The 25225-nt window shown below is 35.7% G+C and overlaps 2 protein-coding genes across 2 annotated transcripts; one reads left to right on the forward strand and one right to left on the reverse strand.

Annotated features, from left to right (window-relative positions):
- Positions 1 to 239: 239 nt before the first annotated feature.
- Olfr491 (olfactory receptor 491) lies at positions 240 to 1172 on the forward strand. Its single transcript, NM_146736.1, has one exon. It carries the CDS (start codon positions 240 to 242, stop codon positions 1170 to 1172), a length of 933 nt encoding a protein of 310 aa, NP_666947.1.
- Positions 1173 to 6073: 4901 nt separating this feature from the next.
- Positions 6074 to 7018, reverse strand: Olfr492 (olfactory receptor 492). The gene has a single exon (NM_146497.1). The coding sequence runs from the start codon at positions 7016 to 7018 to the stop codon at positions 6074 to 6076; it is 945 nt and encodes a 314-aa protein (NP_666708.1).
- Between the last annotated feature and the right edge of the window lie 18207 nt (positions 7019 to 25225).

A 25225-nucleotide genomic window follows, 5' to 3' on the forward strand; every position in this document is an offset into this window, starting at 1 on the left:
GGCTAGAGAAGTACCTTCAACAGAAATTACATGGCATGTCAAAGATTGAGGCTTAATTATTCTCATGTTACGCACAGAGTTAAAATCCACAATACTGAAGAACTCTGGTAAGTACATTTTGGTATAAAGAATACTTAATCGAGTTGCTAAATAGCTATATACAGAAAGGATTATATAGAATGCAAATACTAAATAAATAATTTCATCATTTTCCTCCACAGACACGAGTCGTACAAGAGATGGAACCTGGAAACCACACTGCAGTGACAAAGTTCATCCTTTTGGGGTTAACAGATGATCCTACACTCTGTGTCATCTTCTTTGTGTTTTTTCTTGGAATATACATTGTCACCTTAGTAGGAAATATCAGCATAATAAATTTAGTAAGAAGCTGTCCTCAGCTCCAAACCCCCATGTACATGTTTCTTAGCCATCTGGCTTTTGTGGACATTGGCTATTCAACATCAGTTACACCTATAATGTTAATAGGATTCATTGTACATGAAACAGGCCTCCCTGTGCATGCCTGTGAAGCACAACTCTGTTCTGTTGTGACTTTTGGGACAGCTGAATGCTTCCTGCTGGCTGCCATGGCCTATGACAGATATGTTGCTATTTGCTCTCCCTTGCTCTACTCCACACATATGTCTTCCCAAATCTGTCTCCTCTTAGTTGGGGCATCCTATGTGGGTGGCTGTGTGAATGCATGGACATTTACTGGCTGTTTGTTAAGTCTGTCCTTTTGTGGACCAAATAAGATAGATCACTTCTTCTGTGATTTCTCCCCTTTGTTGAAACTTTCATGCTCAGATGTCTCCATTATTGGAATCATCCCCTCTATCTCTGCTGGCTCCATTATTGTAGTGACAGTGTTTGTCATATCTGTCTCCTACATCTACATCCTTATCACCATCCTGAAGATGCGCTCCACTGAGGGTCGCCACAAGGCCTTCTCCACCTGCACCTCCCACCTCACTGCAGTCACTCTCTACTATGGAACTATTACTTTCATTTATGTGATGCCCAAGTCCAGCTACTCAACTAAGCAGAACAGGGTGGTGTCTCTGTTCTACACAGTGGTGATCCCCATGTTGAATCCCCTCATCTATAGTTTGAGGAACAGAGATGTTAAGGAAGCGCTGAGGAAGGCAACTCTTAGAATATATTCATAGACTGATCTTTGAAGAAACTTATGAGTATTTTATTTATCTATGTCTCTCTCAGTGTCTATCACATGATGCTTAAGGTAACATCCTATTTCTCTATTCTAAATCTTACTTTCAATCTTGTGTTTATCTGGATGCTATCTTGAAATCTTTAAATGGATTTTATATTAAATTTGGAAATTCTGCAGGTATCAAGAAATTATTCTCTTTTAAAAAATCATGTACTAAACAATAATGTACCCTTGCTGTGTGCCAGATTTGTAATAAATTTATTCTATATACAAACACAACAACTTGATAAAGTAATATTAGTTTTGTTTTACAAATTTCTTGTACAATGATGAAGTTACATTATCACACTCATGTCCAAAATTATTTATAAGATAAATAGTTACCACAGAGAAAGTGCTTTAACAAACTCCACTTCTATAATTAATTCCCACAATATGTCTCTTGACCTGGCATTAAAACTTTCCTCCAATTCACAGATGAGAAATATCAGTAAGAGAATGGTCTTACATAGATCCAAGAGTTTCTTGGATTAGTGACTTGAATTACTGTTAAGAACTTGCTCAATATTACACTGTGTCAATATTTTGGATGGACTATGTGCAAAAATCATCTATGTTATACCAACACTCAGAGAAGTATAAATCTTGGAAAACTTGATTTATTACCATTATTAAATTTATTTTTATTTTTAGGTAATTGGGTTTTGAAGTTATGATACATCGAAATGAAAATTATTCATAATTTACTATTGAGTGAAATATGCAGTATTTTTTAGAGAAAGATGCTAAGCAAGACTGAAAGAAGCAAGGTATATTAAATTCAGAGAACTATGAGGTGCTGAATAGGCATGATATGGTTTTACTCTCTCAGTTTAATGTCTCATTTAAAATATATAAGAACTGAAAATAAAATTAGGCCATCAAGATGACTCATTGAGTAAAATGATCACCAAACTTGATAACTTAAATTCATGCACAAACACACACACACACACACACACACACACACACACACACTATAAAATTGTAAAACATAAGAAAACAGAAAAATATAGGGAAAGAACTGACACACATTGGGGTGCAAATTCCACATCAGCCTCAAAAGGCAGAGTATAAATGTTTGAATCTCTGCTTTGAAAAATGGCATAAAATTTCACTTCATGGACAAGAAGAGGAGAGCAATAGTTAAATAGACGTATGTGAGCTGGGAAAGATAGGCTCTCTCTCTCTCTCTCTCTCTCTCTCTCTCTCTCTCTCTCTCTCTCTCTCTCTCCCTCCCTCCAGGCAAGCATCTTGCACATCACAGAGCAACAAGATTCTTACAGTGCTGTTTGAGATGTTCAATTCAGCTTGGCTGAGCATTTATTAAGCAACAGGTTTTATGTGAATAATAAAATGCCCAAGTTTTCATCTGACTCCAAAGTATTTCACTACAGTATAAACCCATGTGTTTCCTTTTCTAGAGGTATTTTGGAACTTAAATGTAGCATGTATTTAAATGAAAGTGGTAAACCCAAGGGGGTACATTTTTCTCCACCAGATTTATAAAAGAACACTTTTCAGAAAATAGTGCACACAAACCAAATATTAAAATAGGACTAGATAAAAGCAAGATTAGAAAAGTGGAGGTATGAGCAACAACATTAAAAATAGCAGGTTAGAAAAAGAGAGACATGTAGAGAAAAATATTTATGAATCATTAACTATGGGGAGATAGTGGGTAAAAGGGGTGGCCATTTTCTCAAGGTATTACAATCATTCCTGTGATTGTAAAAGCTGGAGTCATTCTGTGAATATCTACTGACTAGTGAAAAAGACATAATATGAGAATTGCTTTGAAGATGGGAAGTAGTGACAGATGCTATCCACTGATTATAGGCTTTCAGAAGCTATAAATTCCATGTGAAGACATATCCTTATGAAAGTACTGAAATGATTCATGCAAGGCTACAAAATGATTAGTTGTATATAGAAAATGTTAACACCTATAATTCCAGGAGATTGACTAGGAAGCAAACTCTGACCAGAAGTCAGAGATTATGTAACTCTGACCATGAAAATAATGTAGAGAAGTTATAACATAAGGAAATTACAGATAAAAAATATTAGGTGATAGAAAATTTTGACTGTTAGATGAGATCAAAGAGAAGGGGCATCAAACTTTCAAGGTCCAGATGTAGTGAATGGGTGCTATAATACATAATATTCTACTGTTGAGATTCCCATATAAAGTAAAATATCAGAGGCTAATTATGTGTCAGTAAAATTTGTTACTAATACCGTGGCCATTGTTTTCATAGGAACAGACACTGTGAGATTCAAGACTAGGGTAAAAAGAAGAATGATTCCTTAAATTCCCATAGACCTGTTCTCGTCAATGCCTGCTCCTTTCATTTTTAAAAATTATTTTTACTTTTTATGTGACTGCTTGTTACATGAAGAAGGCAGAAGAGTATGCTGAATCCCCATGACTTGGAATTATAGATGGTTGTGAGCCACAATGTAGGTTCTGGGAACTAAACCCAGGTCTTCCACAAGAGTAGAATATGCTCTTTCTTATTCACTGAGCTGTATCTCCAGTCCACCCAATTTCCCAGTCTACTCTTAATTCTATCCCCTTGTGTATTTTGGTCTGTTTAGTCACTTCATTATTTACTTTTCTTTCTCAGTGTGTGTGTATGTGTGTGTGTGTGTGTGTGTGTGTGTGTGTGAGAGAGAGAGAGAGAAAGAGAGAGAGAGACAGACAGACAGACAGAGACAGAGACAGAGAGACAGAGAGACAGAGAGCACTTGTGTGACTTGGGTTTTTTCTTTGATCATATAAGTAATAGGGTCAAAGTCAGATTATCAGGCAAGGTGGCATTGACTTTTCCCACTAAGACTTCTCCATCTTAACAACACTTGTGTTGGGAGATGTATACTTATCTATTCTGAAAGCTTGTTCTTAGTCTTTATCTCTTGACGAACACTTCAAAATATTTGATACATTTTTAAGATGCTTTTAACTACATGAGACTTTAGAACTTTAATAATGTGAACTCCAAATTCTGGAACATAAAGATTAGCTTCTCAATTAACATTGAATCTGCATGTCTGAGATTCAATGGAATGTTCAACTATTTTCTGCATTTTACATTAAGATTATCTAAACTTAGACAATTGAGAAATAAGTTAATGACTAATATAAAAACAAAATTTATATATCTGAAAATTTCTTGTTCCCTCTTCACATGTTCGAGGATAGTTTAGGAAGAAGAAAGGAAAAAGATATCAAAACCCAGTATTATCTGCCTTCATTAATTCAAATTCTTTTGGAAATATTGTGGCAGAGTTTGGAATTGATTTATTGGTAGATACAGGATAAGCATTGAAGCATTTTTCTAGATGCTGAGTATTTATTGTATTGTAGGACCAAGTAGATACTAAAGATGTTACTACATAAAATAATTCTGATGAAGTTGATACTGCAATAGATAGTAGTCTAGAAAAGAATCAAACTTTTAAAACTAAGAAATATGGTGGAGAAGACAAAATAGAACTGATGTGAGGTGGTAAAGGTAGTTGTGGCAATGTGGTAGAAGTTCATGATATTAGCTTGAGTAGAATATCAAAGAAAGCACCATGGGGCAAGTGGCATTTGGGCAGAAAACTAAGAAAGTCCTGTATATATACAGAATGGCAAAACACTGCCAGATGGATAATAGCAAGAACACTGATCCTGATAATCTCCCAAAAAAAAAAAAAGCAAGTAAGGGTCATTCAAGGAGAAACTGGGAAGATAGAACACCTGGATTCTATTTTGAAATTTTGAAGTGGATGTAATGAATTAAAATGTTAAATTAGGAGAAGCCTATTATGACCATGATTTTAAATATCATATGTGTAGTCTAGGAAATTTGTCATGTGACTTCTACAAGCTAACCAATTTGACAAGATACCCTTGCTGCTGTTATAGTGGCACAAATGTCATAGGAGTAATCAACTAGTTTCTGACTGGAATTAAGGTTAGCTCAGTAAGATGAAACCCACATCTAACACTATATTAGGGGCCAAACCTTCTGGAGAAGCCATATATCCTAGGGAAGAATTACAACCATTATCCTGCTAGCTGGACATAGTATTATGCTACTTATAATGGCTTATCATTATAGTTTTAGATTCATACATTTCCCAACCATCATTAGCACAGCTTCTTTTTGTAGTAGATGGTGATTAATATACAACTTGTCAATGCTTAGAGAGTTGGAAACTGGAATGCTCATCTCTAAATGGAACATCTCATTTATATTCTTTTCTTTCCAAACTCAAGAATCATTGTGAAAGAGTGTGTGTAAAGATTGCAAGGACCAGAGGTGGTAGTTGACTGCAAAATACATAGTTTTGAGGAGACAACTGAATGTTGTAGGTATGATGCACATTAGCTTTGTTAGCATCTATAAATACAAACCAGATAAAATATAAGAAAGGGTAAGAGAAATGTATACAAATTCCATACCCAGTTGAAGAGTTATTGAAAAGTGATTATCTGTCAGATGAAGAAAAATTATCCCCTGGAAGGCTAGTCATGGTTCAGGTGATTCCTATACAACTAAGTGTATGCAGGCAGCACAAATATTATTTGACAAGATAAAAGAACATGGAATTGGGAGTGAGGGAGAAGAAGCTATACGACTGAAAGGAGCTGGAGAGAAGGTGGACCATTATCAAAACACAATGTATAAAATTCACAAAGGCATATGTAAAATACAAAAAAAATAGAAATAACAAAAAAATCTATATATAGGATGAGAAAAACAAAATGAGGGGTGTAAATATTAATAAAAAGGATAATAACTAAAAAATGAAAAGAGGGTCACATCATTTTGGGTGATGGCCATTGGGATATATATATATATTCTAAGAAAAGGTTTTCTTACCAAGCTGTCTCTTGAGAGCACCCTTAATATCATTATTTCTGAGGCTGTAGATGAGGGGGTTCAACATCGGGATCACAACTATGTAAAACACAGATGCCACCTTGTTCTGGTCAGTGGAGTAGTTGGACTTGGGAACCACATAAATGAATGTGACAGTTCCATAGAACAGAGTGACTGCAGTGAGGTAGGAGGTACAGGTGGAGAAGGCCTTGTGTCGACCCTCAGTGGAGCGCATCTTCAGGATGGTGATGAGGATGTAGGTATAGGAGATGGCTATGACAAACACTGTAATAATAGTAACTGAGGCAGAAAAAATTGTGGTAATGACTACAGAAACATTGATATCAGAACAAGAGAGTTCCACTAAAGGAGCAAAATCACAGTAAAAGTGATTGATTCTATTTGGCCCACAGAAGAGAAAAGAAAAAAAAGAAATTATGGCAAAAGAAGCATTAAGAATCCCCCCTGTATAAGATCCTACAACCAACTGGATACAGGTTTGTGTGGACATTTTTGTGGAATAAAGCAGTGGGTTACAGATTGCTACAAAGCGATCATAAGCCATGGTGGCCAGAAGGAAGCACTCAGCTGTCCCAAAGAAAGCAGCTGAGCTGAGCTGGATGCCACATCCAAGGTAGGCAATGGTGTGTTTCTCCACCAGAAAGTTGACAAGCATATTGGGTGTGACAGAAGATGAGTAGCCAATGTCAACAGAGCCCACGTGGCTAAGAAAAAAGTACATAGGGTGATGGAGCTGGGACGATACTCTGATGAGAAGGATTGTGCTGAGGTTCCCAGACACAGTCACCAGGTAGATGCACAGGATGATGGTGAAGAGGATGACTCTGAGGACTGGGTCATCTGTTAATCCCAATAAAATGAACTCTGTCACTGCAGTGTGGTTCCCATCCTCCAGGAAAGCCATGGGGCAGTGTAGCTGGTGCCAGATCAAGGCTGTGATGGCGACAGAACAGGAAGGTATTTACAAATAGTTCACTTGATTTCATTTAGTACGTTCATAAAGAACATCAGAAGCTAATATATATTATTCAAAAAAATTGTACCAAAATGATTATTTTATTCAGTGTTTCCACTGTTTATATATTTGTGTGAAGTAAGACTTTCAAAATTGTTTAAGCAGAAATCCTAGGAATATGAGATATATAACATTTACCTATTATTTACATTTATTTATAAAAACATACATAATTGTCATTAAAGCTGTAGATTTAAAATTATGAGACCTAGTCTTCTGATGTGGCTATTCACATAAAGGTTCTCTCTATCAATCCTGACTCCTGGCAGCCAGAGTTCGAGGTGGTAGGTGAGAAATAACTTCTGAGTATTGTTCTTTGGCATGCACACATATGGCATGTTTCCTGCACCATTCTCTTCACACAAATGAATAGATAAATATAAAATAATATGAGTTTTAATAACATGTATTTACTATAAGTGTAACAAAGAATTAAAATACAAACGCATAGAATTATTCAAGGAAGACATGTCTGTGATAAGTTTTATTGGAGGCATTGTATATTACCAGTACAGGATTTAACATTTTGTACATGTCTTTATTCTTTTTTATTTCTATGATCCATTAGTATGTTACTGTTTTGTTGTGAAGTAGAAATCAGTTTTAAGTTAAAGAACATACATAAGAAGTAAAGTAACATAATTATGGGGATCAAGAAATGTTTCAATGATGCCCCACCATAGGGAAATTCTAGAGCAATGAGGTGGGAATGGGTGGGTTTATGTGGGAGCATCCTTATAGAAGCAGGAGGAGAGGATGGGATGGGTGTTTGAGGAGAGGAAATCTGGTAGGGGGATAGCTTTTGAGATGTAAATAAATAAAATAACAAAAAATTTAAAAACAAAACAAAAAGAGTCCATTTTGACTTTAGGGCACCTCGGCTTTATTTTCAGCACTCATACACTTTCTCATAGGAGTTCATAGTTCCAGTTCTGGGGAACCAATGCCCTATTCTGATCTTCAAAAGCACTACTCATGCATATGTTTTCATATATATGTAGAAAATACTCATACACACAAATTAAAATACCAAGTCTTTAAAAAGAGTATTTTATATGAAGTCTATTACTTATAGTTACCACACTATAAATGAAGGGTGACAATGGAGTTGAGAATACATACAAATTATGGACATATAACATGGTAGCAGTTCAGCTTTCCAACAATTAATACATAGAGAGGCTGTATGTTGGTGACATTGATCACAAGTCTATCACTTCTGCAAGTAAGGTCATGTCTTGATGAATTTTTTTAAAAAAATTATTAAATTTTCTTGTTAGAACTGAGAAGATGAAAAGCAATCACACTAAATAACAAATGAAACTTCCTATTGTAAGCTCATTAAATATTTTAAATGATTCTAGGTAGATCATCACTTTTTAAAGTAACAAAATAATAAATGTATTTATAAAATATGAATAATATTTAGCACATTATGATTCACTATCATCAAGAAACATTTCCTTTCTCAACATCACAGTGTTTTCTAAATGTAGTATGATAGAATAAATTCACATAATTTTCAACAGAACACACTACTCAATAAATACCCAAACTAAGACATTAATAGGTTTAGAAGTTTCACCTAACAAGGGGCAGATCTCTCATCCCCAAAACTATATTTCCATCTACATTTGTCCACAGTGATGCTTGTTATGCTAGATTATTCTGTCTATAAACAAAGTATGACCTTGCGCATGATATCCCCTAAATATAAGCCACCAAAGTATTTCGAAGCTAGTGCACTTGTTAGCCTTTTGGATGAATGCTACATGTGTGCACATTTGAAGATTATGTTGTCTTTTGAAACAAAAAGTCTTTGAAAACTTACTTTTATACCTGATCATTTTGGATAATTTGCTTATGGAATACATGGAGATTCTATAAGACTGATTGTTTTGTTCTTTTACAGAATTGCTTGACTCTGTGTGACTTGTTTCTCTATCATAATTCATAAATACCAAAACTTAATTTCAAAACTCACAAATCTCAAAACTTACCTTTTCAATCAAGACTTCATTGTAAAGTAATAAGCTTAAAGCTATTATAATTTTATAGCTGCAAACCTGTCTCCATTTTCAGTGTTTGTCTCTGAAAATAAGTCCCTGCACAGGCACTGGATTCCAGTGTGAATTTAAAGCACCAGGGATCATTATCTCATTCCTAGTGAGTAGTAAACAACTCATTTTACACAACCACAACTAATTTTCAATGAGTCTGTCAATCTCAAGTAATCTCTTGTTTTCCTCTTTAGGTAAGTACTTTTACTTGTTAATTATTGGATGTACTTTATAACAAATTGTCTTAGGTAAAATGAACTTGTCTCCTTAGTTCATGTGTACCAATTTTTCTTTTATTATATTAGTTGGTGATGTAACATACATCTATTAACAACTATTAGGTACTTTGGTGAATATAGGGAATGATGAGATACAAAGTTGAATAATTATTTGAGGTATGCACAATTTTTATAGGCAAGTGTATAAAAATAATTGCTACCTAGAATATAGTGTGTAGAAAGAGGCATGGATGTTTTCAGTAAGAATTAATAATTCATAATTCATACCTCAAATTTGGGACAGCTGGTCTAAGCTTACACACTATAAATGTGATGAAAGGCAGATTACCAGAGTCAGATTACCTCTCCTGAACCTTACTTTCATTAAGCTCTACACTGTACTTTGATATTACCTGATAAAAGTGCTTGAACACAGAACATCTGCCAAATTTCACCAGCGTTTCTCCTTTCACTCCTGTCAGAAAAAAGACAAAGACATAATCCTCACTGAAAGCTTCCTGGTCCACTAACCTGGAGTTTGGACTGGTGAAAGAAAAAAAAAAATTATTGTTTCAAAAATGGTAGGAAGTTAGGACTTACAGTGACATTGTCTTCTGATCTTCATATGCATACTATGCCATGCAACCACCTGAACTCATATGAACTCAGACATAAATCATAAAGTTACACATCACACACACACATATATACAAACACACACACACACACACACGATCACTTTTGCAAATGAGAGTTAGAAGAGGTTAAATTTACACTACTTTCTAAATGTATTCTTAGGTCATGTTAAAATCAGTATAAATTTATGATTCATGTCAGGTTGGATAATAGGATGTATATGGGGGAATTGTTCATTCATTCTTTTCTCTCAACAATAAGTGTTGAATATTTGTTATAGGTATAAGAACTGCATGAACACTAAAGGTAGCTTAATGAAATTAAAACTTTTAGGAAATTTAGACATCAATGAAATCACTAGACCATAAATGCACATATTAAATACAGAATGTGGCAAATGGTATAGAAGATACATTCCTGAGATTGAATTGACACTTTACTCAGGAGCCCCAAATACCATGTCATCCCAGCACCAAGACTGGCTTCATTATCATGCTATTAAAATCAAGATAAAAAATGTTGATTCTTATTAAGCACAGACCCTTTTATTTGATGTCGTGTGAAGTATGGAAGCAAGTCTTCTGCTCCACATTCTCTTAACAGTTGCCTTTGAGATTGATATGGAATCTGCACCTACTTCCTTATTTAACATTAATTTCATATTTTATATCACATATCCCAGGATATTTTTATTTTGATTAAAATATAATTATATCACTTCCCTCCCTTCATTTCCTTACTCTTCTCTCCATGTCCTACTTCTCAAGATGATGACTTTTTCTCTTTGACTTTTCTTATTAGACATATTTTAGTTCATAAATGTGTAAATACAACCTCTGCAGTTTGCTTAGTTTCTTCTGTGTATACTATTTTAGTGTTGACCATTTTGAATTTGATAATAAATTAGAGAGTTCATTTTTGGAAGTGATTTATTCTGCCTCTAGCGTTAGACTGTTCAATATGTTGGAAGTCATGCCTGATATTACTAATCTGTCCAGGTACCCTGGGTGAATGAGGATCACCATTTCCTACTATGTGAGGTTATGAATCTCCTACTGCCACTTTACTAGATCAGCATAATTCCTAACAGCGTTTTAAAGCATATCCCTGTGCCATCAAATAGGTGAAGCTGTCATTCCATATCAATGAACATTCTCTTTGTATCGTGAGACTATCACAGAAAACCACGACTAATTAAAATACAGAGATCAAATTATTGTAGAGTGTAGCTGCCCGCAGCCACATGAACTGGGTGTCTGAGTGCGAGGCCAGAAGTGTAAGGGAGGTAAGGGCGAGAGAAGAAAAAAGGCCAAGACAAAGTCTGATCAAAGCCCAATGTTTACTAAAAGTCTGTGCTTATAAAGGGGGAAAGCCCATCCCCAGCTGACCCACTCTTGATGCCTGTCTAATTGCTGGTAAGCAATTAGTCTGACAGCAGTAAGTTGGCAGTAATAGCAATTGGCAATCATCAGGTTGACAGCTGTTTCAGGAAATTCTCAGGAAGACAGGTTCAGCCTCTCAGCAGGTAGCAGCATCTTGGAGAAGAGTAGCAGCAGGTGACAGAACAATAGAATCTTCTAGGCTCAGAAGGCTCCACCCCAGGTGGTCTCATTCACAGTGGCAACACTGGTCTGAATCAGCCTGCTCAAGGCTAGAGGAGGCTACAGTAGAGCATCTAGCTCAATGGATATGTCTATAACACAAGTCATGTACTGAAGGTTAGGTGAACATCTTGAAAGAGGGAATAGAAATACAAGAATCAAAGAACTAAGAAGTCATCTGTATATATGTGTCTCCTAGAAATGCTGGAGAATCTGTACCCATAATACCAACTCAAAAATATCAGTTTAAATAAGACCTTAACAGTGGTAAATCCAATAGTCATGCAAATGTAGAAAAGATAAATCTCACAGAGTCCCATTTATAGCCATTATTTTAAATTAAATGTTGATGACTTCATATATGGACAAACTATTCATATTATTTCTACCCCCATTCTTCCACCACCTCTTCATTTTACCTCCTAATTCCCTCTCAAATTTATAACTTTTAAAATTATTGTTTTACACACACACACACACACACCACTGAGTTCATTTAGTGCTGCTGATATGTATATGTAATTAAGGAAGACCACTTGAGACTAGATAACCTATTATGAGTTTGTCCCTGGAGAAGACTGATTCTCCCCCTTTAGTATTCCATTAACTGCCTATAGTTTTTCAGCTAGGACTAGGACTTTATTATATTTCTTCCTCCCATGCTGTCATGTCAACTGTAATTGACATTGCTACGTTTTAGTTTATTCTGTCAAACTGTTGAGATTTCATGAGTGTCATTTTCCTATTATGTCTAGAAGACACAATATAGTACCAAGCATCCTGGTCTTCTGGCTCTTATATTCTACTGTCCCCTCTTCTATGATGTTCATTGAGTGTTAGGTGTAGCAGTTAAATTGAAGGTATATTAATTAAGAATTCACACCCCATGGCCAGTTACTCTCTGAATTTTAACCAGTTGTGGATTTTTGTCCAAAAGAAGCTTCATTTAATATGCAGTGGGGAGGCTCTTATTAATTATTGGTGAATATAACAATATCATATAAGTCACAGATATATTGTTGTATGACTTCTGGATAATAACAACAATGTTTAGATGAATATATAGTCATCCAAAATATGACATGGCACTGACAAGTGACCAAAGAAATTATTCCATCCCTGTATTACTCAATGAGTTTATGGGTTTACTTATAGTATTGGTGAGAAGTTGATTACAAGAGCTTGGCCAAATCAAAGATGCATTCCTGAAAGCCGACCCCAGAATACAGAATGACTCATGAGAGCTCAACTCCTGTTATTTCTTATATAGCTTGCACATAGTTTGCCAAGCCAGTATTCTCTCCCATGTAAATAATACTGGCTGTACAACTTTGGGAAACGGTCTTATCATTCTTGGTTTTTGAGCTTCCTGAGCCTTATAGTTTTGTATACTCCCCAAGCTTTGAAGCATTGCATTATTTCCCAGGTCTTCTGAATCTTTGTTCCAGACTACTTTTAGATATGTTGGCACTTGGTGGTTTAAATCCTCTTCCTAGCTCATTTTTATCTTCTTAAAATTTGAGTTCTTGGTGCAGACCCAGGGTTCTCTTATTTATCCCCTCACAACCCTTTTCAACCATTCCTTCTAGACCACTTCCATTCCTTTGTAAATGCACTCTGACCCACAGAAAAATCTGTACTAAAAAGCACATGGCCACAACATATGTTTAAGTCCCAACCATTTCTTCTAGCTTAGTTCTACTTCTTTGTGAATTACCATTAACCAGTAGAGTGTCTATCAGGAAACCCCATAGATTGCTACATTTGGCTAGGACCCAGATTGGGCCAACAACATCTAAAGAAGGAAACATTCACTGAACAAAAGTGAGACTGGATAGCTATACCAATAAACACAATTTTCCTAGCTATAGATGCATAGACCCCAGCATAAACATAAGCAACTAAGACAATATGTCTCCTCCAGGAAGCAGCAAACTTGTTGGTATAGGTGCTGAGAGGAGTACTTTAGATTAAGTACAAGATAAGCATCTAAAAACAACAATTATCAATAGATACACTTAAAAGCTTTAAATATATGAATAAATGCCCTAATGACTGAGGAAACACAAGGAGTTAAATGAAACTTTAAAAAACACAGTGAAAGATATGAACATAGATTGAAGCAAAGAAATAGAATCACTAAAGAAGAGTCAAACTGTAAAAATCTAGATGAAGTAAAATGCAAGAAGATGAAATGAAGAAGGATCAAATTATCAAAACAAAGGAGTAAAAGAAAATATTACTAAATATTTTTCAATCAATCTATAAACAGTTTTCCTGAAAATATAAAGCAAATAGGTAGGATGGAAGAAGAAAAGCAGGAATGAGCAAACATTCAATATGCTACTGCTTTTTTCCCATTTGGTGACTATGGAAGTTGTAAACTCTTTCCCATGGGACATATAGGTGTTGAGTATATTTTTTATTCTTTGGTTTCTACCACTGCTATCTTCTGTTCAGTAACTTCTTGTACTAGAGGCCACTAATAAGCATTTTAACTTTGTAACTTGCTATCTGGACAGGCACTTTCCCTCTCTGGAGAGTTTCAGATTTACCATCTAGGCTGCATCATAGCATACTTCAGTGTGAGTAACAAATAAAGCACTGAGATCTGTGTAAATGGAAGACCTATTGTCATACTTTCAAAATCAACCTCTTAGTACTAACCTCATAGAGCATTTCAGTGATTTAGAGCAACAAGTGGCAGACAGCTCCAGAGGTTGATTTATCTGCTGACTTCTGACTTAATATAGATTTGATTCAGACCATCAAGGGTAGTTCTGCACTTTTCTGTCAGAGGTGAGACTTTTGCAACCTTTCCTTTCAGTTTGTCAGAGTTTAGTCCTACATCTTTGCATAACTACCTTCCAGAGCTGTCTCTCACTGTAGAGATGCTGAAGGTTAAACTTAACCATCACTGATTTGTGATTGTACCATGTTCTCAGGGTCCCAGAGAAGCTCAGTTTTAAACAATTGGTTTTCTTTCTGGCCAGTGCTTTCTCCAGTGACAGAACACCACAGTGTGAAGGCCTCTAGAAAGTCCACTGTACCGAGGATAACTGGTAAGGGAACTTTCCTAACAGCCACAGCTGCTGGGAATTCCAAGCAGCCCAGTGGACGCTGGATCCATTATCCCCCAACTTCCAACTCCTACTTCCACTCCCCATCCAGCTGGTGCCTTCTGCTAGGGCAAATCACCAGCCTGCCTGCTCCTCTAAAGATACCACAGTATGAAGGCCTCCCAGGAGTTCTCATGCGTGCACAGCAATAGACCCTGCAGTCTGAAGGCCTCCTAGGAGATCTGCTGCAGCCAGGCAACAGGTCACAGGCATGCATACCCCTCTGAAGACCCCATAGTCTGAAGGTCCCACAGAAGGTCTGCTACCCTCAGGGTCACAGGCCTACCAGGAGACCTGAAGCAATCCAGGGACAAAAGAGGCTGGCTCTAGACAAAGTCACCCAGACTATCAAACAATAGGGATAACCAGATGGCAAGAGACAAGTACAAGACAATAAGAAACAGAAACCAGTATATTTGGTATTATCAGAACCTAGTTCTCACACCAGAACAAGCCCTGAATATACCAATATACACCTGAAAACCAGGAAGCTGTCATAAAATCCTATCTCATGAATATAATAGAGTACTTTAAGGACAATATAAATAACTCACTCAAAGAAGTACAGGAAAACACATGTAAACAGGTAGAAGCCCTTAAAGAGGAAAGAAATCCGTTAAAGAAATACAGGAAAACACAATCAAACAGATAAAGGAATTGAACAAAGTGATCCAGGACCTAAACGTGGAAGTAGAAACAATAAAGAACACATAAATGGAGGCAACTCTTGAAATGGAAAACTTAGGAAATAGGTCAGGAATTACAGATGTAAGCGTTGCCAACTGAATACAAGTGATAGAAGAGAAAATTTTAGGTGTAGAAGATATTGACACACATGTCAAAGAAAACTCAAAACATAAAAAATTCCTAACTAAAATATCCAGAAAATATGGGACACAATGAACAGAATAACAGGTATAGAGGAAAACAAAGATTCTCAGCTCAAAGGATCAGAAAATGTCTTCCACAAAATCATAGAGGAAAACGTCCCCAACCTAAAGAAAGAGATGGCCATAAAAGTACAACAAGCCTATAGAACACCAAATAAATTGAACCAGAAAAGAAAATCCTCTCAACACATAATAATCAAAACACTAAATGCAGAGAACAAAGAAATAATATTAAAATCAGTACAGGAAAAAGGCCAAGTAACATATAAATTCAGACCTACCAGAATTACAGCATACTTCTACACAGAGACATTAAAAGCCATAAGAGCCTGGACAGATGTCATACAGATCCTAAGAGAACACAGATACCAACCCAGGATACTTTATTCAGCAAAACTATCAGTCAACATCGATGGAGAAACCAAAATATTCCAGGAAAAAAACAAATTCAATCAATATCTAACTACCAATTTAGACCTACAGAGGATTCTAGAAAGAAAAGTCTAGCAGAATGAGGTTTCCTACACCAAAGTAAAAACAAGATGTTAATAATCTCATGACACAGCCAACAGGAGAGAATAACATGCACATAACATAGCCTACAACAACAAACATAACAGGAACCAACAAATCATTTGTCTTTAATATCCCTCAACATCAATGGACATAATTCCTCGATAAAAAGACATCATCTAAAAGACTGGATATGCAAACAGGATCCAGCATTATGCTGAAAAAAAAAAAAAAAAAGAAACACACTTCAATAACAAAGACAGACACTACCTCAGAGTAAAAGGATCAAAAAAGGTCTTCCAAGAAAGTAGTCTCAGGAAACAAGCTAGAGTTCACATCCTAATATCCAATAAAATAGTCTTTGAACCAAAATTATTAAGTGTGATGAGGAAGGAGACTTCTTATTTATCAAAGGAAAAATCTACCAAGATAAAGTCTAGATTCTGACCATCTATGCCCCTAATGCAAGGACACCCACATTCATAAAACAAACTTTACTAAAGCTCAAAACACACATTGAACCCCACACAATAATAGTGGGAGACCTCAACACCCCAATCTCACCAATGGACAGGTCATTGAAACAGAAACTAAACAGAGACACAGTGAAACTAATAGAAGTAATGAACCAAATGGATTTAACAGATATCTACAGAACATTTCACCCTAAAACAACAACAACAACAAAATATAACTTTTTCTCAGCACCTCATAGTACCTTCTCCAAAAATGACCACATAATCTGTCACATAACAAACCTCACCTGATACAAGAAGACTGAAATAATCCCATGCATCTGATAAGATCACCACAGACTCAGGCTAGACTTCAATAACAATTAAACAACAGAAAACTCACATACCCATGGAAACTGAACAACTATCTACCCAATGATAACTTTGTCATGGAAGAAATAAATAAAGAAATTAAAAAGTACCTGGAATTCAATAAAAATGATGACACAGCATACACAAACTTATAGAACACAATGAAAGCAGTTCTAAAAGGAAAATTTGTAGCACTAAGTGCCCTGGTAAAGAAACTGAAGATATCCAACACAAGCAACTAAACAGCATACCTGAGAGCTCTAGATAAAAAAGAAGAAAACACACACAAGAGGAGTAGAGGGCAGGAAATAGTCAAACTTAGGGCCAAAATCCCCCAAATAGAAACACAGAGAATTATACAAAGAATTGACAATATTAAAAGTTGGAGTTTGTCGGTGTGTGTTTTGAGAAAATCAAGAAAATAGAAAAACCCTTAGCAAAACCAACTAAAGGGCACAGAGACAGTATTCAAGCCAAAAAAATCAGAAATGAAAAGGAAAATATAATAACAGAAACTGAGAAAATTTAAAAAATCATAGATCCTACTACAAAAGCCCATACTCAACAAAAGTGGAAGATCTAGATGCAATATATAAAGTTCTAGACAGATACCACAGAGCAGACTTAAATCAAGAGTAGTTAAACCACCTAAACAAGCCCATATCCCCTAAAGAAATAGAGGAAATCATTAAAAACCACCCACCCCCCCAAAAAAAACCCAAAAAACAAAACAAAAAAAAAATAAAAACAAAACAAAACTCCAGGACTAGATGGCTTTAGTGCAAAATTCTACTAGCTCTCCAAAGAAGATCTAATACCAATATTCCTCAAACTATTTCATAAAGTAGAAACAGAAGGAACACTATCTATAAATCCACAATTACTCTGAATCCTAAACCACACAAGGACCCAACAACAAAAGAGAACTTCAAATTTTACTTATTAATATCAATGCAAAAATACTCAATAAAGTTCTTGGAAACTGAATCCAAAACCACATCAAAACATCATTCACTACAATCAAGTAAGCTTCATCCCAGGGATGCAAGTTTGGTTCAATATATGAAAATCCATTAACATAATCCACTATATAAACAAACTCAAAGAAAAAAAATCACATGATCATCTAATCAGATTCTGAAAAAGCATTTCTCAAAATAAAACACTCCTTCATGTTAGAAGTATTAGACTGCTCAGGAATTCAAGGCCCATAACTAAACATAACAAAAGCAATATTCATCAAACCAACAGCCAATATCGAATTAAATGGAGAGATACCTGAAGCAATCCCACCAAAATCAGGGACAGGACAAGGATGTCCACTCTCCTCATATCTATTCAATATATTACTCAAAGTACTAGCTGGAGCAATAAGAAAACAAAAGGAGACCATGGGGATACAAATTGGCAAAAAATAAGTCAAGGTATAATTATTTGCAGATAACATGGTAGTACACATAAGCAACCCAAAAAATTCTACCAGAAAACTTCTACTACTGACAAACAACATCAGCAAGCGGCTGGTTAAAAATTAACTCAAATAATTTAGTAGCTTTACTTTATCGAAATGATAAATGGGCTGAGAAAGAAATTAGAGAAACAACACCTTTTTCCGGAGTCACAAATAATATAAAAGATCTTGATGTAACTTTAACCAAACAAGTAAAGATCTGTATGAGAAAAACATCAAGTCTCTCTATAAAGAAATTAAGGATCTCAGAATGTGTTGTGATCTCTCATGCTCATGGATTGGTAGAATTAACATAATTAAAATGGCTATCCTACCAAAAGCAATCTACAAATTCAACACAATCCCTGTCAAAATTCTAAAACACAATTCTTCAAAGACATGGAAAGAGCAAATCTCAAATTCATCTGGAAAAGCAAACAACCCAGACTACTGAAAACAATTTTTAAAAATAAAAAAACATCTGGGAAAATCACCATCTCTTACCTCAAGCTGTAATACAGAGCAATAGTGATAAAACTGTATTGGTACACAGACAGACAGGTTTAATCTAAGGAATAGAAGGGAAGACACAGATATAAACCCACATATCTATGGTCACTTGATCTTTGTCAAAGAAGCCTAAAGTATACAATGGAAAAAGACAGCCTCTTCAATAAATGGTGCTGGTCTAGCTGGCAGTCAGTATGTAGAAAAATGAAAATAGATCCATATGTGGCATCTTGAACAAAGCTCAAGTCCAAGTGGATCAAGGACCTCAACATAAAACTAGATACATTGAATCTAATAGAAAAGAAAGTGTGAAAGGACTTCAACTTCATTGGCACAGAGGGAAATTTCCTAAACACAACTCCAATGGCTCAGGCTTTAAAGACCAAGAATTGATAAATGTAACCTCGTGAAACTGGAAAGCTTTTGTAAAAGCTTTGACATCATCAATAGGACAAAAAACTAAACACAGAATTCACAATAGAGGAATCTCTCTTGAATGTCTGAAAACACTTAGAGAAATATTCAAAGCCCTTAGTTGTCAGGGAAATGCAAATCAAAATAACCCTGAAAGTCTGCCAATCAGAATGGCTAAGATCAAACACTCGGGTGACAGCACATGTTGATGAGAATGCAGAGAAAGAGGAACACTCCTACATTGCTGGTGGGAGGGCAAACTGATTACAGCCACTCTGAAAATCAATCTGGAGGTTCATCAGAAAACTGAAAATAGATCTATCTCCCTGAAGACCCAGCTATATCATTCTTAAGCATATACCCAAAATTTCTTATAATATAATTTTCTATCACATTTTTACCTCTTACAGTTCCTCTAAGAACTTCCTCCCCTTCATCCCCACCCAAGTTTACAAAAATCCATGAAACAAAAACAAAACAAGGTCATACACAAAGAAAATACAAACAAATAATAGGTGAATTAGGTAAAATCATACAAAAAAAGTAAAATTTACACAAGTGTACAAAATTACCATTTAATTTATTTTTTGTTGGTTATCTTCCTGAGCATGGAGTCTGCCTCAAAATGTAGTAGATATCCCCAATGAGACTGGAATAGCATTGATTTTTCCTTTGTCAGTTGGTATCAACTACAGATATCTTACTGTTTAAGGGAAGTAGCCTGTGGCTAATGCCCCATGTCAGTTTGCAGACCCTGTCAGTATTGAAACTAAGTGTATAGATGGTCACAGTCTCTGTGAATTTATATGAATATCAATGCTATTTTGCCCAGAAGGAACTGTTTACTTGGAATCAACTGTCAACTTTAGCTCTTACAATCTTTCCATCTCTTCTTTTACATGCATCCTAGAACCTTGAGGGAAAAGGTTTAATGAAAATACTTTATGTAGGATTGATTACTTCAGAGCATCTCACCCTCTGCACATTGTCCATTTTCATTTCTATGTTAATTCCCAACTACTGCAAGAAGAGGCTTCTCTGATGTGGAATGAAAGAGGCACTGATTATGATATAGTATGCCACTAAGCATCATTTTATTTCCATATTTATTTAGCATGATATAATAGTTTACTCTTAGGGTCCATGATCTACCTACTTTCAAGTTATTGCCACTTTATCAGTGTGAGGTAGATGAAAAGATATCCAATGCTCACGAATTGGCAGGATTAGCATAGTAAAAATGGCCATCTGACCAAAAGCAATATATAGATTCAGTGCAATCAGCTTCAAAATTCTAACATATTTTTCACAGACCTTGAAAGGACCATCCTCAACACACACACACACACACACACACACACACACACACACACACACACACACACACACACACAGAGAGAGAGAGAGAGAGAGAGAGAGAGAGAGAGAGAGAGAGAGAGAGAATTGTGAGAACAGTCCTGAACAATGAAACAACTCTAGAAGGTATAACTATTCCTGATTTTAAGTTATACTACAGATCTTATCAGTAAAACCTGCCTGACACTGGTATAAAAACAGACATGTTGATCAATGAATGGCTGAGTGAATGGTCAATACAACTGAAGACCCATATATGAACCCACACACCTATGGACACCTGACAGTTGAAAAAGAAGCCAGAAATTCACACTGGAAAAAAGTACACCTTCAACTAATCAAAGCCTGGCGGTAGTGGTGCATGCCTTTAGTCCCAAAACTTGGGAGGCAGAAGCAGGCAGATTTCTGATTTTGAGGCCAGTCTGGTCTACAAATTGAGTTCCAGGACAGCCAGGGCTATTACAGAGAAACCCTGTCTTGAAAAAAAACAAAACAAAACAAAAAACAATACAAAACCAAACCAAACCAAAACAACAACAACAAAAACCAATCATACTGTTCAAAGAGTACTAGATATCTACATGTAGAAGAAATCAAATAGGTCCATATTTTTATGGATATACTCAAAATTCAACTCCAAATGAATCAAAGATAAAAACATGAAATCATATACACTAAACCTGATAAGAAAGAAAATGGGAATAGTGTTGAGTGCATTGGCACAAATGAAGACTTTCTTAACAGAGCACAAATAGTGTAGGCACTAGAGTCAAGAATTAATAAAGAGAACTTCATAAAACTGAAAGGCTCCTGTAATGCAAAGGTCACCATCAATATGACAAAACAGCAGCCTACAGAATCATAAAAGATTTTTGGAACCAAATCCACATCTAATAGAGCACTAATATCCAAAATAAAGAATTTAAGAATCTATGTATCAAAACCAAACCAAAAACAAATAATACAATTAAAAATGTGGTATAGATCTTAGCAGAGAGTTCTGAATAGAAGAAACTCAATTGGCCAAGAAACCCTTAAAGAAATGTTCAACATCCTTAGCCATCAGGGAAACATAAATCAAAACTATTTTGAAATTCCACCTTAAACCTGTAAAAATGTCTAAGATTAATAATGCGAATGAAAGTTCATTCTGGTAAGGATGTAGAGTAAGGGGAACACTCCTCCAAATTGAACTCCTGGTGAAAGTGCAAACTTATAAAGCAACTATGGAAATTAATATGACTGTCCTCAGAAAGATGAAAATTGACTCAAGACTCAATTATACATCTCTTGAACTTATAGCTTAAACATAACATAAAGGGTGCTTCATCTTACAAGAAGGACATTTGCTCAACTATGTTAATTACCATTATATCCATAATAACCAGAAACTATAAACAACCTAGATATCCATTAACCAACAATTAGATAAAGAAAATATGGTATATTTACATAACAGATTATTAGTCAGCTGTTAAAAATGATATCATAAAAATTTCAGGCATATTGATGGATCCAGGAAAAAAATCATCATAAATGGGGTAGTACAGTCTCAGAAAGATCAATATGGCACTGATATGTGGACATTAGCCATTAAATAAATGTTAGCCTGTTGGGAGCATAGCATGAAAATACTTAAGACTATAGATCTCCAGAGAAACTAGGAGTATTAAACACAAAGAATTTCCCATTGTCTTTCTAATGGGAAAGATGAGAAACATGTTTTTCCATTCAGAAAGCTGGGAATTGGAAATGATTAACTGGTTAACTGCTTGATGATATGTGTTATCTGTTGGGCCAGGCTACATCAAGCTCCCACAACTAAGACTGGAGGCACCTAATATCCTAAATGACCTCTACACTACCTGTATGACTGAGAACAGGCAAGACTCTTAGATCCTTTAGATAATACAAGTAGCATATCTCTACACTCTATCTTCTTGGAAGAAATGAAATATACCCTGAGTTGAGTTTCACTGTAATTATGTGCTCCTGTCCACCAAGGATTGTATTACACCAGCAAGTTTTTCTTAATTATACTAGGCTTAAGTACATTGGTAATAAACTTCTTGTTATTAAACTCCCTGAAGTCCACACTGGGTTTTCATTCTTATTTCTTTCCAAGAACCTTCTCCATAACCAAATGACAGTATCTAGACCCAGAGAGGTTAGAAACAAAGGAGTGAACTAGAAGAAACACGTGAATCTCCCTGGGATGTTGAAATGAAATAGATTTTACAAGTGGAATGAAAAGGAAGGTACAGTCAGTAATGAAAGGACTACCTAGGGTTTGTGGCAGATAGAAGGTGGAGAGAATGGGCAGATATGTTTAGAATTAAGGGTGGATTTGAGGGATGATGTGGAAATCAAATGCAGTGAAAACTTCCTGAAATTTATGAAGATGATCCTAAAGAGGTCTCCAAATAACGGAGAATATAGATCCTTAACTGTCCATCTCTTGTTACCAAAGAAGGCTTCCAGTATTCTGACTGGATTGCATTCAGTTGTGTTGTCAACCAAAAGGATCCTATGAAATTGCCCAAACAACTCAGGGTGTTCCTAAGACAATAGTTTGCTCTCTGTAAATGTACAGCTGGACTCTATTCTGAGAACACCATACTAAATATTTAATTAGAGATGGTGCCTAAACGAAGCCTATTCTCCTACTTTCTGGTTTCTGGTGTTTTGGGAAGTACTAGGAAGGCTGCCAAAAGAGAAATATGAATACTTATGCTGCCACCAAACCTTGGATCTATAATCTTTCCTACCTGTACACTATTCCAGGACAATAGTGGCAAAAAAAATTGTTGAAAGAGCTAATCAATGTCTTATTTGACTTAGGTCCACTCAAGAAAACTGAACCCATATCTGACACTGCTTTGGTGATCATGAACCAGAAATTAGATAGCTCAGGGACATAGCGTTAAATCACATATTACTGGTCAAAAATTATTACCAATAAAATGACTCCTAATGATATACTGCTATACTCATAGATCTGTGACTTATTCTGTCATTGTTAGAAAAGTTTCCTTCTACAACAGATGTAAACAGAGGCAGAGAATCACAGACAGACAGACACATGTCCTCTTCATACATATTTTACCTTTTAGTTTAGTATTTTGAAGATTTTTTTTTACATGAATGTACCCTATTGTTAAAAATAGATTATTTTCTTCTAAAACATATCAAGATTATGGTTTCCCTTCCTTCTACTCTTCCCAGTTTTACACCCAAGCCTCCCTTCTGGATCCATTCTTTTTTGATCTCTCACTAGAAAGAAGAGGCGTCTAAGGGATAACAAGACATAACAAAATAACATGTAGTAAGATGAAACAAAAACAACTACACTGATCCTGTAGAATGCAATTTAAAGAAGGAAAAAAAGATCCAAGAGCAGGCACAAGAGCCAGAGGTACACTCATTCACTCACTCAGGAGTACCATAAAATACAAAACTCACCCAAAAGCTATAATACATGCAGATTAGGTGTACACCTCTGCAAGCCCTGTGGTTACTCCTCAGTCTATGTACATTCATATGAATTTGACCCAGTTGATTTAGAGGTCCCTTTTCTTCTTGTTCTCCACTGCCTCTGTCTCTTACACTCTTTACATCTCCTTTTCTGGGGGCTTTCCTGTGCTCTGATGGGAGGCAAGGATTTGATGGAGACATCTTATTTAGAGCAGTGTCTTCCAAGCTCTCTTCTTCTGTCTCTTTCTCTGTCTCTCCCTGTCTATCTCTCTGCCTTTCTGTTTCTCTCTCTCTTTCTCTCTCTCTTTATGTCTTGCTGGTTTTGTCCCTCTGTGTCTCTGTATCTATCTATCTATCTATCTATCTATCTATCTATCTATCTATCTATCCATCCATCCATCCATCCATCCATCCATCCATCCATCTATCTACTCCCTCTACATATCTCCCTCTACAGTGACTAGTTGTGGGTCTCTATTGGGTCCCATTTGCTGCAGAAGGAAGCTTTTCTGATGATGGCTGAATTAGACACTGCTCTATGAGTATGAGAGAATGCCATTAGGCATTATGATTCATTTTATCACTACTTTGTTTTTTTAAGACCAGTAGTATTTGGTTTTACTCTAGATCTCTGGGCTGTCTAGTCTGTTCCTTGTTCACGCCAGCAGTGTTTACTAGGTGTTTCATCTTGTGGAGTGGACCTTAAATCATATCAGACATTAATAGGTAAATCCTACAAACTTTGTTTTAATAAATATTATCATTTAAATCAAGTTAATCATTACATCTTTATATCTTTATATCTTAAAAATAAGCTCAAATGTACAAAGTTAATAATATTTGAATGAAATTGAGTCCTTTCAAGAGACAATTCTTTCAAAATATGTATGTTTTATGGCTAGATTGACACTTGTACCCTTTGTTTTTTTATGTAAGAGGAAGAAACAAACCAAGGACATTTAACCGTGATATTGCATTTTTAGTTGCCATGCGGTAGAGTGAAAGTTTCCTTGACTACCCCAAGTCTA

This window comes from Mus musculus, chromosome 7, assembly GCF_000001635.26.
Source record: "Mus musculus strain C57BL/6J chromosome 7, GRCm38.p6 C57BL/6J".
Classification (NCBI taxonomy): Eukaryota; Metazoa; Chordata; class Mammalia; order Rodentia; family Muridae; genus Mus; species Mus musculus.

Bases quoted from the DNA above. Each gene is read 5' to 3' on its own strand.
- Olfr492 (NM_146497.1), bottom strand. From the start codon at position 7,018: ATGGCTTTCCTGGAGGATGGGAACCACACTGCAGTGACAGAGTTCATT.
- Olfr491 (NM_146736.1), top strand. From the start codon at position 240: ATGGAACCTGGAAACCACACTGCAGTGACAAAGTTCATCCTTTTGGGG.